The sequence below is a fragment of the Petaurus breviceps genome, unplaced genomic scaffold (assembly GCF_028583685.1).
Source record: "Petaurus breviceps papuanus isolate PSGF00001 unplaced genomic scaffold, PetGlider_PUasm1.0 90865, whole genome shotgun sequence".
NCBI classification, from domain to species: Eukaryota; Metazoa; Chordata; class Mammalia; order Diprotodontia; family Petauridae; genus Petaurus; species Petaurus breviceps.
The window spans coordinates 814,817-829,324 of NW_027187367.1; the positions used below are offsets into that span (position 1 = coordinate 814,817).

The 14,508-nt window shown below is 38.5% G+C and overlaps 1 protein-coding gene across 1 annotated transcript in view; it reads right to left on the reverse strand.

Moving 5' to 3' along the window:
• NTN1 (netrin 1) overlaps positions 1-14,508 on the reverse strand; it is a 440,610-nt gene that overhangs the window by 145,532 nt on the left and 280,570 nt on the right. The window contains exons 4-5 of the mRNA XM_069073087.1: positions 9,540-9,689; positions 5,391-5,444 (exon numbers count right to left, since the gene is read on the reverse strand). Coding sequence (XP_068929188.1) covers positions 5,391-5,444; positions 9,540-9,689 — 204 coding nt within the window. The remainder of the gene's footprint in view (positions 1-5,390; positions 5,445-9,539; positions 9,690-14,508) is intronic.

Consider the following 14,508-nt stretch of genomic DNA (forward strand, 5'->3'; position numbering starts at 1 on the left):
CACCAAGGCTTTATTCCCAGGGTGGGCCTGATAAGCTGGAGGGACCCCAGGTCAGCAGCAGCTGTGGCCATTTCCATATTTATCAACACATAGATGGGAAGGACAAAGTGAGAGGTCAGTGCAGTCTGGACTTGGGGACCCAGTAAGTGGGAGTACGTGGCTTTTGCCAGCCAGCACCAAGTGGAAGCTTCAGCTCCTGGCCTGCTAGGCGTCCAAGAACCAGTATGAGGGGTAATCACTCTTGCTTTAACCTTCTTGGATCTGGATTGCAGTCTAGGGTGGAAGTCCTGGGGTATGTGTCCAGCTTGCCAGAGCGTGTGCAGACCTCAGAGAGGGCACCCATCTAATACCTCCGGCAGCTGAGAAAACCCCAGTGTTTGGAATGAAAGCTCCCCTGTCTGGTGGCAGAGTCCTACTGTGGCAAAAAGCCCAAGGGTCAAGTGACTGAGGGGCAATATGACCAGGCAAAGGAAACAAAGCAGACAGAAGATTCCAACATTAGACTCCTATTTTGGGGACAAAAAGGAGCAAAGCATGGAACAGGAGAAAGACAGTGAAGTCAGAACTCTTGCACCAAAAGCTTCAAAGAAAACTACGAGTTGGTTACAAGCCATAGAGGACCTTAAGAAGCAGATAAGAGAAGTGGAGGAAAAATTGGGAAGAGAAATGAGAATGATGAAAGAAAATTACAAAATGAGAGTCAACAGCCTGATTGAGGAAAATCAAACCCTAAAAAATAGACTAACTCAAATGGCAAAAGAGGCTCAAAAAGGCAATGAGGAGAAGAATGCCTTAAAAAGACAAATTTGCCAGATGGAAAAAGAATCTCAAAAGCTCAAGGAGGAGAATCATTGCTTCAGAATTAGATTGGAGCAAAGGGAAGCTAATGACTTTATGAGAAATCAAGATGCTATTAAACAGATCCAAACAAATGAAAGAATAGAAGGCAATGTGAAATATCTCATGGGAAAAACCACTGACCTGGAAAATAGATCCAGGAGAGAGAATTTAAAAATTATTGGGCTACCTGAAAACCATGATCAAAGTAAGAACCTGGACATCATCCTCCAGGAAGTTCTCAAAGAAAACTGCCCTGATGTTTTAGAACCAGAGGGCAAAATAGAGGTTGAAAGAATCCACTGATCACCTCCTGAAAAAGATCCCAAAAAGAAAATTCCTAGGAATATTATAGCCAGGTTCTGGGATTCCCAGATTAAGGAGAGACTATTACAAGCAGCCAGGAAGAAACAATTTGAATATTGTGGAAACATAATCAGGATAACCCAGGATCTGGCAGCTTCTACACTGAGGGATCGAAGGGCTTGGAATGTGATATTCCGGAGGTCAAAGGTGCTGAGATTAAACCCAAGAATCACCTACCCAGCAAAACTGAGTATCATGTTTCAGGGGAAAATATGGTCATTCAGTGGAATAGAGGACTTTCAAGCATTCTTGCTTAAAAAAACCAGAGTTGAATAGAAAATTTGACATTCAGATACAAGAAGCAAGAGAAGCATGAGAAGGTAAACAGGGGAAAGAAATCATAAGGAACTTATCAATGTTGAACTAGTAACATTCCTACATGGAAAAACAATAATTGTAACTTTTGAAACTTTTCTCAGTGGTTGAAGGGAATAGAAATATATATATATATACATATATATATATATATATATATGTGTCTATATATGAGGGTATATGGGCATATAAATACATATGTGAATGTGTGTATATACGTTTACAGGTATACATGGAGGGCACAGGACCAATTTAACAGGAAGGGATGATACTTAAAAGGTGAAATTAAGAGGTGAGAGAGAAATATAATGAGAGGATATGGGGAGAGACAGAATGAGGTAAACTATCTCATATAGAAGAGGCAAGGGAAAATGGTTACAATGGAGGGGGAGAATAGGAAGGCAAAAGGGATTGGGTCAACCTTATTCCCATTGAATTTGGCTTGAGGAGGGAAAGAAATACACACTAAATAGGATATCTCACCCTCTAGGAGAGTAGGGGGGGAAGGGGATGAGAGGGGGGATGATGGAAGGGAGGGCAGGCTGGGGGGGAGGGAAGTTGGGAGCACCCACTTTTGAAAAGGGATGGGATCAAAGTAGAGAATAGAACAAGTGGGAGGTGGGATAGGAGGGAGAGAAATATAGTCAGTCTTTTACAATATATCCATTATGCTATTGTTTTGCATTAGCCACACATGTACAACCTATACTGAACTGCTTATCTTCCCAGTAAGGGTGGGTGACAAGGGAGGAAGGGAATTAATCTGGAATTCTAAGTTTTAAAATCAAATACTCAAATATATATACTATTATTAACACTATTTTATATGTAATTGGGAAATAAGATATATAGGCACCGGGGCATAGAGATCCACTGGAAAAGTCAAAAGGGGTATGGGAGAAAATATGGGAGAGAGCAGATTGGAGGAGGCGATATCCTGTGGGACTGCTATTTTGGGGCGGTTGGTAGGGGAAAAATGGGTAGAAAATTTGTAATTTAAAATCTGGTGGAAATGAATGATGTAAATCAGAAGTTAATAAAGCATCTGTAAAGGAAAAAAACAAACAAAAAACCCAGTTAGATACCATATTTGAAATTTGAAAATCAAAGGAGAGAAAATAAAATTTGAAAGCAAGAAAATCATTGAAGTAATAAAACCAGAAGTTGGCTTTATGGAAAAAAAATAGATAAACCATTGGTTAATTTGATTTTACAAAAAGGAAAGAAGAAAATCAAATTACCAATATCAAAAATAAAAGATGTACATTCACCACAAATGAAGAGGAAATTTTAAAAATTATTAAAAGCTATTTTGCCCAATAATATTGCCAATAAATCTAACAATCTCACTGAAATGGATGAATATTTATAAAAATATAAATTGTCCAAATTAATAGAAGAGGAAATAGAATACTTAATGCAATCTTAGAAAAAGGAATCATCAGTGAACTTCCTAAGAAAAATTCCCTAGGGCTGTCTGGATTCACAAGAAAATTCTACCAAATATTTAAACAACAATGAATCCCAATGCCATATAATCTATTTGGAAAAACAGGCAAAGAAGTAATCCTACCAAATTACTTCTACAACACAAATATGGTGCTGATACCTAAACCAGAAAGAGCAAAAACAGAAAAAGACGGCTATAAACCAATTTTCCTAATGAATATTGATACAAAAATTTGAAATAAAATTATAGCAAAAAGATTACAGCTATATATCACAAGGATCGTATACTATGACCAGGTAATATATTTGTACAAAAATATTCATATTTTTATGTAACTCCTTCTGTGGTGGCAAAGAATTGGAAATTGAGAGGATGCCCATCAACTGGGGAATGATTGAACAAGTTGTGGCATATGATTGCGATGGAATATTATTGTGCTAACAGAAATAACAGGCAGGATGATTTCAGAAAAGCCTGGAAAAACTTACATGAACTGATACAAAGTGAAGTGAGCACAGCCAGGAGACTATTGTACATAGTAACAGCAATATCATATGATGAAATGTGAAAAATTTAGCTATTCTCAACAATATAATAATCCAAAATAATCCCAAAGGACTCATGAGGAAAAATATTGGCTGCCAGAGAAAGAACAAATGATGTCTGAATACAGGCTGAAGTTTGCTATTTTATTTCTCACTCTCCTTATTTCCTTCTCTCTTTCTTTATTCACTTTATTCTTGCACAAAATGACTAATATAGAAATATTTTACATTATTACACATATATAATCTATATCAAATTGTTTACCATCTCAGGGAAGGGAAAGGTGGGGGAGAAAAGGCTAGAATTTGGAACTTAAAACTTAAAAAAATGTTAAAAAATGTTTTTACATGAAATTGGGGAAATTTAATTTTTTTTTTAAACTTACCTTATACTTGGGATACAACATGCATACATATAAGTAAATACAACTTATTGTTTTGGTTTTATTTGCTTAATTTTTGATTCAGGGAGCTAGGAAGTTCAGACATGTGATTTATAACTGGTTTAAAAAATTTCCAGTAAGAAAACTCTCTCTGCCAATGCAGATTAAGAACTGTATGTAACTTTCCAGAGTTATAAACCCAGTTTCTAGGAGAGACAAGACATGAACCCATGTCTTCTTTGAGATGGATTCCCTAGCTACTGTGCCATGCTGCTTTCTTTACAATAAATGCAAAATATATAGAAAGCAATTTCAGGGCAAGAGGGAAATGCTAACAACTGGCAATCAGGCAAAGTCTTTTATAGGAAGTGGCATGAGTTGAGACAATGAGAACAAGGGTTCTCAAGAGGAACAGATGAGGAAAGAGATCATTGTAGGCATTTGGGGGTAGCACATGCAAAGGTGGAGATGTGTAAGACCAACAGTCATATACAGGAATATCACCTAGGTCAGTTTGGCTTTAATCATTAGGAACAAGATGGGAAGTTGGAAGTTATAGAATATCAGTCTAGAAAGATAGTCTGAGCCAGACTGGGCAAGCCTTTAAATTCCAAACAGAAGAATTTACATTTTATTCTAGAAACAAATATCATTTTACAGATTAAAATTCTTGAGCAAGGAAATGAGAAGGTCAGACTTGCACTTTGGGGGAAAAGTATGGTAGTTATGTGTGAAGCATTGACTAAAGTGAGAAAGACACTTGCTGTACAGAGACAAATCATGAGGCTATTGAAACATTCCACACCATTGATGATAAGGGTCTGAACAAGGTTGGTTGGCCATGTGAGTGAAGAAAGGAGGACTAATGCCAGAGCTGTTTTGAAGGCATCAACAAAATATGGCAACTGATTGGATATGGAAGTGATTAAGGATGGTTTTGGTTATGAATCTGGGTAATAGAAAAAATGATAATTTTCCCAAGAAAAATGGGTGAAGTTAAAGGAGAGATGGATGAGGTTTTTGAGAATGATACAGAGTTCTGTTTTTGCGATGCTGAATTTAATGTCTTTATGAAACAACCAGATGGGTGTCATCTTGGATTTTAGAAGCCATCTTGAAGCCCAGAGAAACTAGAACTTACTAACTTACTAACCTTCCACTCCACTGGCTTTAAGCTAGTGTGTAAACAGCTTCTCATTTGGGTAACCACAAAGAGTTTGATCTTTGGGTTCCCAACAGGGAGATGGGAAAAGGAGAGAAAGAGGGAGGAAGGAAGGGGTGCCTTCATCAAAGACCTTCCCCCCTTATCATGTATCAGGAAAGCCACATCAGACTGGATATCTTCACAATAGCGAAGTGAATATTTAAATTTGGGATGGAGAATAGTAGTTATCAAGAAGGCCTCTCTCTGTCCTTATGTTCCTCCTCTCTACCTATTTTCCTTCAGTTCTGTCCACGGAGCATCCTCAAAGTAAAGACAAAGCAACAACCTACCTTCTGGCTCCTCTATGCTGCTGGCTGCAGTGGTAGGTGGAGCCACAGGAATCTCTTTCAGAGGTTCAGGTCCAGGTGAGAAGAGCAAAAGGAATGAAAAAAGAGAAAAATAGCATTAATATTTTTAACCGTGGAGAAAAAAAAAACAGCACTTATTTCCACTAAGTCAGTTTGTAGGGAACTTCTTAAATGTTTTGAATCCCAAAATCAGGACATTCTCTCTTCAGAGAAGAGCAAGGTCAGACGAGGGGGCAAGGGAAATAGGCCACTTTGATTTATTATGGTGTGGTTGGGTCTTGCCAGAGATGCTAATAATCTGTGGTTACTATCAAGGGACTTTACACAGTTTGAATGAATGAATGGAAAAGGGGGCAGTTCAGGCCAACCATATTGCCACTTGTCCAGAGTCAGAGAGAGAAAACTGAATATGGGGCTTCTGTGCCAACTGTGTACTTTGGTCAGCACCCAGTCCCTTAGCTTCATCAGGAAGATCCTCTCCTCTTGACAGACTTTTAAAAAGAAATTTGACTTAGTTGTCCTGCCATCATTGACTGCCATCAACCCATGTACGGAATAGAAAACACTGGGTGTTCTGTGGAGGCAAAAAGTCAATATCAGGTTTTTCTGAAGAGCATGTCAAAAGGCTAAGGAAACAAGGGATTTATGAAATAAAATCTGTATTATTCACATTTCCTTTAAAACAGAGCTTGACTTGTACTGAGTAGAACCTGGACACTGCTGAAGGCAGAGGTACCTTGGCAGAGGGGAAGTTCAGCTGCTCTCCAGGAATCACTATTTGTGATTAGAGAAGTTAGAGCATTAGGTGAGCAGAGGAATATTTCATATTTTCCAGGATTTATATCTCTGCTTCTAAAAATTCAATTTTTTCAATCACTGTGATTTCTTTTTTGTCATTCAAGATGACCATCAGTTCATAATGAAAATGGAGATTATTCAAGGTCAAATGAAGCCAAAGGCCCAGAGTTTGTTCTCTATGAAAAAGGGACAGACAGGATGCTCTCAACTCAGAGTCTGGCTCAATCTTATTCATCAAGAGAAATTCATCTTGTCCACGGACTGTGAATCAGACAAAACAATGAGCCTGGATCTTGTACGGACCTGAGTATAAACCAGTCATCCTGGAGCCAGACAGACTGTGACATCAGCAATGATCCTGGCAGAAAAAAATTGCCCTCATTTTGTAGATAAATCATGGTCTTCCATAATGACATTCACTTTAATGAGATGCTGGCTCTGAACTATAAGACAGTGTTTACTGAGGGTTTGATATAAGAAACACATATTTCACACTTCATTTATCTAAGTGGGACTGAAGAACCAAAGTAAACATAAAATAATGCCCATAGCACAGACTTCTGGGAGAGCAGTATAGTGACGGTATAGGTAATTATTACTCTTGATTTTACTACCATCACTACTAGTAGTCTAGTAATAACAAAATAACAATAATGAACTTCCCATTTGTTTCAGTAGGGCTCAAACAGGAAGGGCACCAAGGTTGCTCCTGTATCTCAGAGTATGGCACAAAAACAAGATGGTTTGAGGGTTATGTTCTATTCCTAGGATCACTCACCATTGAAAAGTGGTTAGCAGTGATGCATACACTGCACAATCATGTCTATTTTACAGAGGTACACTGGTGCCTGATGGTTGTAGGGTACAGGCCATGTAAAGAAGAGTCTTCCAAAAGTAACACAGCCTCATTACTATCTCCCTCATAAGCTACCTGCGGCCAAGAAAACATTCCAGGGAAATATGGAACCACATGACCCCACTCGTGAAACTCTTTAAATAGATGACAAATATAAGCTCAGCAACATGGTTCCTGAATGGGGCTTTGGGAGGAAAAAGTTATCCATACCATTCATATTGGTTTCTCCCTTCTTAGTACTATATATACCGAGCCCATGCAACTTTTTTTTCCCAATTGCTTGGGCATATCAGTAGATTTGTGGGTTTTGCAGCAAAAAGGCCTTTCCTTCTTGCATATAAAGGAAGGAGCCTATTCTGTATAACTGATCTGGGCTTCTATTTACCACTTCTCAGTGGAATCTCACTGTGTCTGGCAATTCAAATCTTTCAACAAGGTTTCTACCAGTCATACATGCTCCCCTTGTAAAAAGGAGAAGTTAGGGAGTGGGGTGAGGACAAAGAGATTTCATATTTTCCAGTGATTATATCTCTTCTTCTAAAAATTCAGCTATTTTTCAACATTGGACTTTCCACAGGGGATTTAAAAGACAAGGGATAAGTTTTAAATGTTTCAGACATTTCTGAGCAATATGAGAGCTTCTGGTCCTTTTTAAAAATGAAACCATTAAAAACTGTTTTCATAACCTAAGATGGCTACATGGATTTTCTTCCAACTTTACAAAAATGTTCCCTTTAGGGTTTTTTTAGACTTAGACTGAAAAGAAGAATTTTTTCATGTTATAAGCCTCTTACAATTGGTGGGGAAAAAATCATTTAACAAGCTTAAACATACATGAACAAATAGTGAGCTGAATGAACTTTCCTGGGCTATTATTTATTATTACTCTATCTCTGAAAAAACCCTTATTGGAAAGTATCATAATTTAGAAACAAATATTGTTAGAATAACAATAATTCAAACATACAGAGTCAGATATTTAGGCAGTGGGAGCGGAGAGAGAGAATCTCATTTAGTTACCTCTTCCTTTCACTCTCAAGACTTCTATTCTCTGTTGTGATCCACTGTAACGTGTTTGAGAATCTCTCCATGACTAGATGAAAACCTATGCCCAGGTTGTGGGCTTCTGTGACAGTAGAAAGCAACTTCTCTCCACTATAAAATGGTCTGCCATGGTGCTACTCTGGTTAAGAGACCAGAATAGGCAGACTGGACTTGGTTTCTAATTCCTACAAAGGATATAGATGGAATCAAGGCATCTAGAGCATGACACTGGATTCTACTTTTTTTGGTTAGGATTAGCTGACTGCTGTCCTTCACTCAGCCTTTAAGGTTACTGGGCCTAGGCAGAGGGACATAAAAAAAATCAAGCTGAGTCTTCCAACTTTTAACTTCCTATTTGCCTTAATGTGTTTCTTTATATCTGAGTATGTATTGCCATTCACTCAAAATCATATAGGCTGGGGAAGAAATGTTTGTCACATGGCAGAACTTTATACAAAGATAGGAACACAAAGTAAGTGCTTTGGAGGCAGTGAGGTGCAGCGGAAAGAGTGCTGGACCTCAAATTGCAGACTTGGTTTTCGGCCCTGGCTCTAACACTGAATAACCTAATGACCATGGGTAAATGGATCAGCCTCTCCAAGCTTCAATGTCCTCACCTGCAAAACGAAGCCAGAAACATGTGCCCTATATGTATCACAGGGTTCTTGTGAGGAAAACGGTTCATAAACCTTAAAGGGCTACAGAAATGAGAATTATTGTTAGCCCAAAAAAAGGGAGGTGGTATGGGACAGGAAGTTTTCTACTTCTCTTACTTTCTAAGAGAAGATAAAATTCAAAATCTAACAGCGTAATACATCAACACAAAGATAAAAAAAATCACACATCTCACTGTAGTAATGGATGGTGTTAGTTTAAGTCTCACACTAGCTAGGGATCAAATGCTGCTGGTCTCCTCACAGCTATAGGTATATGCAAGATCTAAGTATCAACCAGTCACTTGTCCATCTACTACAAAGCCTGGACTGCTTGGGAAGGAAACATAAATCTGCTTTGGGGTTGGTAGAAAACAACCATTTGCCATATATCTGTTCTGTGTATCCAGAACAAATAAATATAGACCATGCCAATGTCTGCTAAAGAGGTCTGCTCAGGGATAATTGAACAAATTATAGTTACTATATCATTTAATTCATTTGGTCTTAGGTTGCACTCACATAACCTAACCCCTGTGGCAAATAAATATGCCTAATATGCTGGTTCCTACATTAGAGTATACTGAATTACACATGTTCTAGTCTAATTAGACACACAGCAATATAACTGAGGTTAAAAAAAAACAACTTGTGACTGAGCATACACACATCAATGTTAATAGCTACTAAATCCATTAGGAAGTCAGACAAGTCTTACAAGGGTATTTACAAGTAAATTCTACTATTATTACAGACTTCAAAAAAGATCATTCCACGTACTTATGCAGGGGGCAATGGGAGATCGGCTTTGCTGGTAACCTTTGGCACATCGATTGCACGTGATACCAGTCACACCATCTTTGCAGGGACATTGACCTGTGGTTTGATTACAGGTCTTGCCAGCTGCACCCACGGGGTGGCAATCGCATGCTGTGGGGGGAAAACATATGACAGTGTCAGAAAAAAAGGAAAAGTGGTAAGCAACATCAAATAAGGACAATCCCAGCAAATATCTTTTTCCCATAGACAAGAAAGAATCAAGGAATCACTCTTCCCACCTATCTGAGGGGCAAGTAGGGAAGGACCATGTTTATTTTCCTGTAAGGATCCTGGTGTGTTATACAGCAAAATATCTAGTTCTGGGAAATTAAAACCAAAGTACAAAAATGTGATGACATTTCCACACAGGTTGGGGGATCTTGTTGTAATCTGCAAGTGAAACCCCACAATTCAAACTTTTTCATGAAGAGAACCAAAATTTCCTGATAATAAGTGGAGAAGAAAGTTTGGGAGAAAAAGCATTTCTGTTACATATGAACTCCTACTTAGTAACTCTGGGATTTTCATATTCTCTGCATATTTCTTGTCCTTTAGTTCATCCTTAATTTTCTAGATGATAGACATGGGGTTAGCAAACACAATGTAACTTTGTGGAGGGAGATAACTGAGTAGGAGGTAGGGCATCAGTTATCCATATGATCTGAGGGAGCTGATAAGGGGAAAAGGCTGTGTGAATCCCACTTAACTCTCTGACCAATCTGTATGAGGTATAGTCATAGGAACAAATCATCATATCATAGGATCATAAATTTAAATTGGGAAGAAACTTTAGAGGTCATTGAGCCCACTACCTTCATTCTGAATACAGATGAGAAAACTAAGGCCCAGAGAGGTTGAGTGACTTGCCCAGAAACCCACAGCTAGTAAATATTTTAGGCAGAATTCAAACCCAAGTCTTCCTTACTCCAAGTCCAAAGCTCTATCCAAGTCTATTCACCAACCCAGAGGCATCCTCCAAGATTCTGTCACGAGTCCTCTTCTCTACTCCCTCTATGCTGTCTTGCTTGTTGATCTCTTCAGCTTTCATAGGTTCAATTATCATTTCTAAGCAGATGATTGCCAAATACATATGAGTTTGTGTGTGTACATATACATATATACACACATTCATATACATATATACATACCCACATACATACAAATATACATACATAGACACATACACATACACACATATACACATGTATCTCCAACCCTATTAGTCTCACATCTGTCATTTGGACCTCTCAAACTGTATTGCTGCAGGCATCTAAAACTCAACATTTCCAAAACTAAACTCATAATCTTGCCTCCCAAATCCCCTTCTCTTCCCAACTTTCCTATAACCGCCAAGAATACTATCATCTTTCCAGTCACCCAGGCTCACAATCTCAGTATCATTTTTGAACTCCTCACTCAAATTCACCACATACATCTAATCTTGTGTCAAGTCATGTTGATTTTACCTTCACATCCCCTTCTTTGCACTCACTCAACCACCACTCTGGTGCAGGGCCCTTATTACCTCATTCCTGAACTATTATAAGAGCTTCTGCTTGCTTTCCTTGCCTCAAGGCTATCCCGACTCCAATATATCCTCCAATCAGCTGCTAAAGTGATTTTTTTCTGAAGTGCAGGTCTGACCATGTCACAAACTCCATCCTCATCCCCCCAAATAAATTCCAGGGACTCCCAACTATAAAATTGACTCAGATATAAAATCTTTTGTTTGACATCTAAAGTCTTTCATAAAATTCCTAGCACCTTCCAACTTCCAGATTTCCTATGCTTTACTCCCTTCTATTTACTCTAAGATCTAGGTACACTGGCTTACCCCAAATATGACACTCTTCCAGACTATCGCTTTTCACTTAATGTCTTCCCCCCACCTGGAATGCTCTCCTTCCTCATTTCTCTTGCTTCTCTGGTTTCAAGATTCAACTTGAATCCCATCTTCCACAAGAGGTCTTTCATAGTCCTCCCAGTGCTACGGCCTTCCCTCTATATTGTATTTTATATGTATATTATTATTTTATATATGTAATTACAGTATATGTTCCCTTTCTATCTATACTGTATCTATCTTGTATGTTAAATGCATTTTGCTAAAGGCATATCGTCTTCCTTATTACAATGGGATCTCCTCGTTGCCTTTCTTTATATCTCCAGGGTTTAGCATAGTGCCTGACATATGATGAGTGCTTAATTTGTTGAATTAAGCGTAAGAGCCAAAACTGGAGTAGGAAGTGGGAATCAAAGTCAAAAGGGACCTTATTGATTTTCTAGTTCAACCATGTCATTTTACACATAAGGAAACAGAGACCCACAGAGTTTATGTGATTTGCTCAAGGTGACACAGGTACAAAGTATCAGAGTTGGAATTTGAACCCAGATCCTGTGTCTCCAAATACAAGATTCTTATTCAGGAAGACCAGGGTTCTAATCCTACCACTTGGTAGATATTTACTCTAGTTGCATGACCCTAGGAAAGTCACTTAACCTTTCTCTGCCTCACCTTCCTTCTCTATAAAATTGTGAAATAGAGAGGATCTGGGGCGGCTAGGTCGTGCAGTGAGTAAAGTACTGGCCCCAGAGTCAGAAGGACCCGAGTTCAGTTCTGGCCTCAGACACTTAACACCCACACACACACAAAAAAAACTAGCCATGTAACCTTGGGCAAGTTACTTAACCCCAATTGCCTTCCAAAAGGCAAAGAAAGAAAGGAAGGAAGGAAGGAAGGAAGGAAGGAAGGAAGGAAGGAAGGAAGGAAGGAAGGAAGTAAGGAAGGAAGGAAGGAAGGAAGGAAGGAAGGAAGGAAGGAAGGAAGGAAGGAAGGAAGGAAAAAAGAAAGAAAGAAAGAAAGAAAGAAAGAAAGAAAGAAAGAAAGAAAGAAAGAAAGAAAGAAAGAAAGAGGATCTAAGAAAATGGCACATGAAAAGCATTTTTCAAACTTAATGAATTTAAGTCCTAGTTATCATTTTTACACCACTCTCTCTTTCTGAAGGAACAATGGCTTTCAGGGTAACAGTCACAAAAATTAGAAAATTATAATGTCAAAGCTGTTAGGAACCTTAGAGATCACCTGGCCCAATTCCTTCATTTTAAAGGGGGAGGAAACTGATGCATGAAGAGGAAATACAGCCTGATGAAGGTCACCTGCCAAATGAGTAACAGAGCTAATTTGATATTACCAAGTTTTGTTTATTGTGTAATCAGGGAAATGGGGTGGAGATGAGGGACTATGATATGTTAAAATGGGTTCTATCCCTAAAGTCAGAGAACTTGGGTTCAAATGCCACCTATGCCACTACATGTGTTACCTTGGACAAATCACTTAACCTCTTCAGGCCTCAGTTTCCTCAATGGCAAAATGAAAGGATTGGACTACATGACCTCTGAAGTCTCGTCCAGTTCGAAATCATTCTTCTATGTTCCTTCTTGTACCGGGATAAACACAATCATATAAAGCTCCAACACTTAGCTTTCTGAAATTCCTAACCCCAAAATCAGGAATCACAAACAGATCTTGGAGATGGCAATTTATCCCAGAAACAAAAAAGCTTGATGCTTGCCAACTTCCAGATGGAAGTCTACAAAAAGCCTAAAACACATATCCACCTGAAGGTCCTAGCCTTTAAAATTCCTGACTGATTTCACCTCCTTAGCTCCAGATTAAAAGTAAGGAAATGCTTTACCCAGCAACACTAGGAATTCTTAAGGTTGGCTAACTTTCTGAAGGAATGATATGATAACCTGGTACTCTACCAGTTCTGTTAATTTCTGAGCCTTCCTGGACATGTGCTGTGTCTAAAATGAATGGGAACAGAATAACTGAGATGGTGGGGACTGGAATGAGAATCAGAACTGAAGTCAATTACATCAGGAAAGGGCCACTCAAGTCCCTAAAATGTGGCAAAGAGTAGAGTGGTGTAGACACCGAAAGATAAGAGACTCATGTGGAAATATTTCTTTTTCTCTCTGTATAAAATCTTATTATGTTCTGTCTCAGTATATTTCTTAAAATTGTGTTCTAGTAAGGGTTATGATTTTAATAACTAAATGTTTAGAAGAACCTATGTCAGAGAACAGGCTGTAAAAACTGTAGCTCTTAATAAAGAGCCAACTCTGTAGATCAATCAATAATCAACCAATACACATTTATTAAGCACCTATTATGTACCAGGAACTGTGCTAAGTGCTATTCAAGCTACTGTTCACCTGGGAGGAAAGGATGCTTAGTGACAGGAAGGAAGCACTGAGCTTTCCTTCTCACTGGAAAAGGGCCATCATAAATTTTTCATGCAAACCATAGTATTTGACTTCTGTGATTTTCTTTCTTTTCTTTTCTTTGCTGTAAGAGATAGGAAGCAGGTCAACTGGAAATTAAAGCCCTTCCCCCAGCTATACATAAATCAGAAGCAGAAGAAAAATCACCATTGAGGGCTTTGGAGATTAAGTTGCCTTGAAGCTCCAAAGTCAGAGGGCTTCTGATATCAAGAAAGAGTTTTAAGTGATTTAAAACGTGTTTTCCATTCAAGTCAGAGATCTAAAACAGATTAAATTTAACTGTGTTTGAGAATAATTATGGGTGAGTTAGTAAATAACCAAGATGCATATATTTCCTTAAATCTTATTCTTATGGTATTAATGTTTTCAAATATGGTTAGCTTTTAATTTTCATGTGCAACTATTAATAAAGGGATCTATTTTTGAAAAAGGTTTAACTGGGGGCAGGTAGGTGTCACAGTGAATAGAGCACCGGCCCTGGAGTTGGGAGGACCTAAGTTCAAATCCGACCTCAGACACTTAACACAAAATTAGCCATGTGACCTTGGGCAAGTCACCAAACCCCAATTGCCCTACTTTCCCCCCTCCAAAAAGCAAAGGAAGGAAGGAAGGAAGGAAGGAAGGAAGGAAGGAAGGAAGGAAG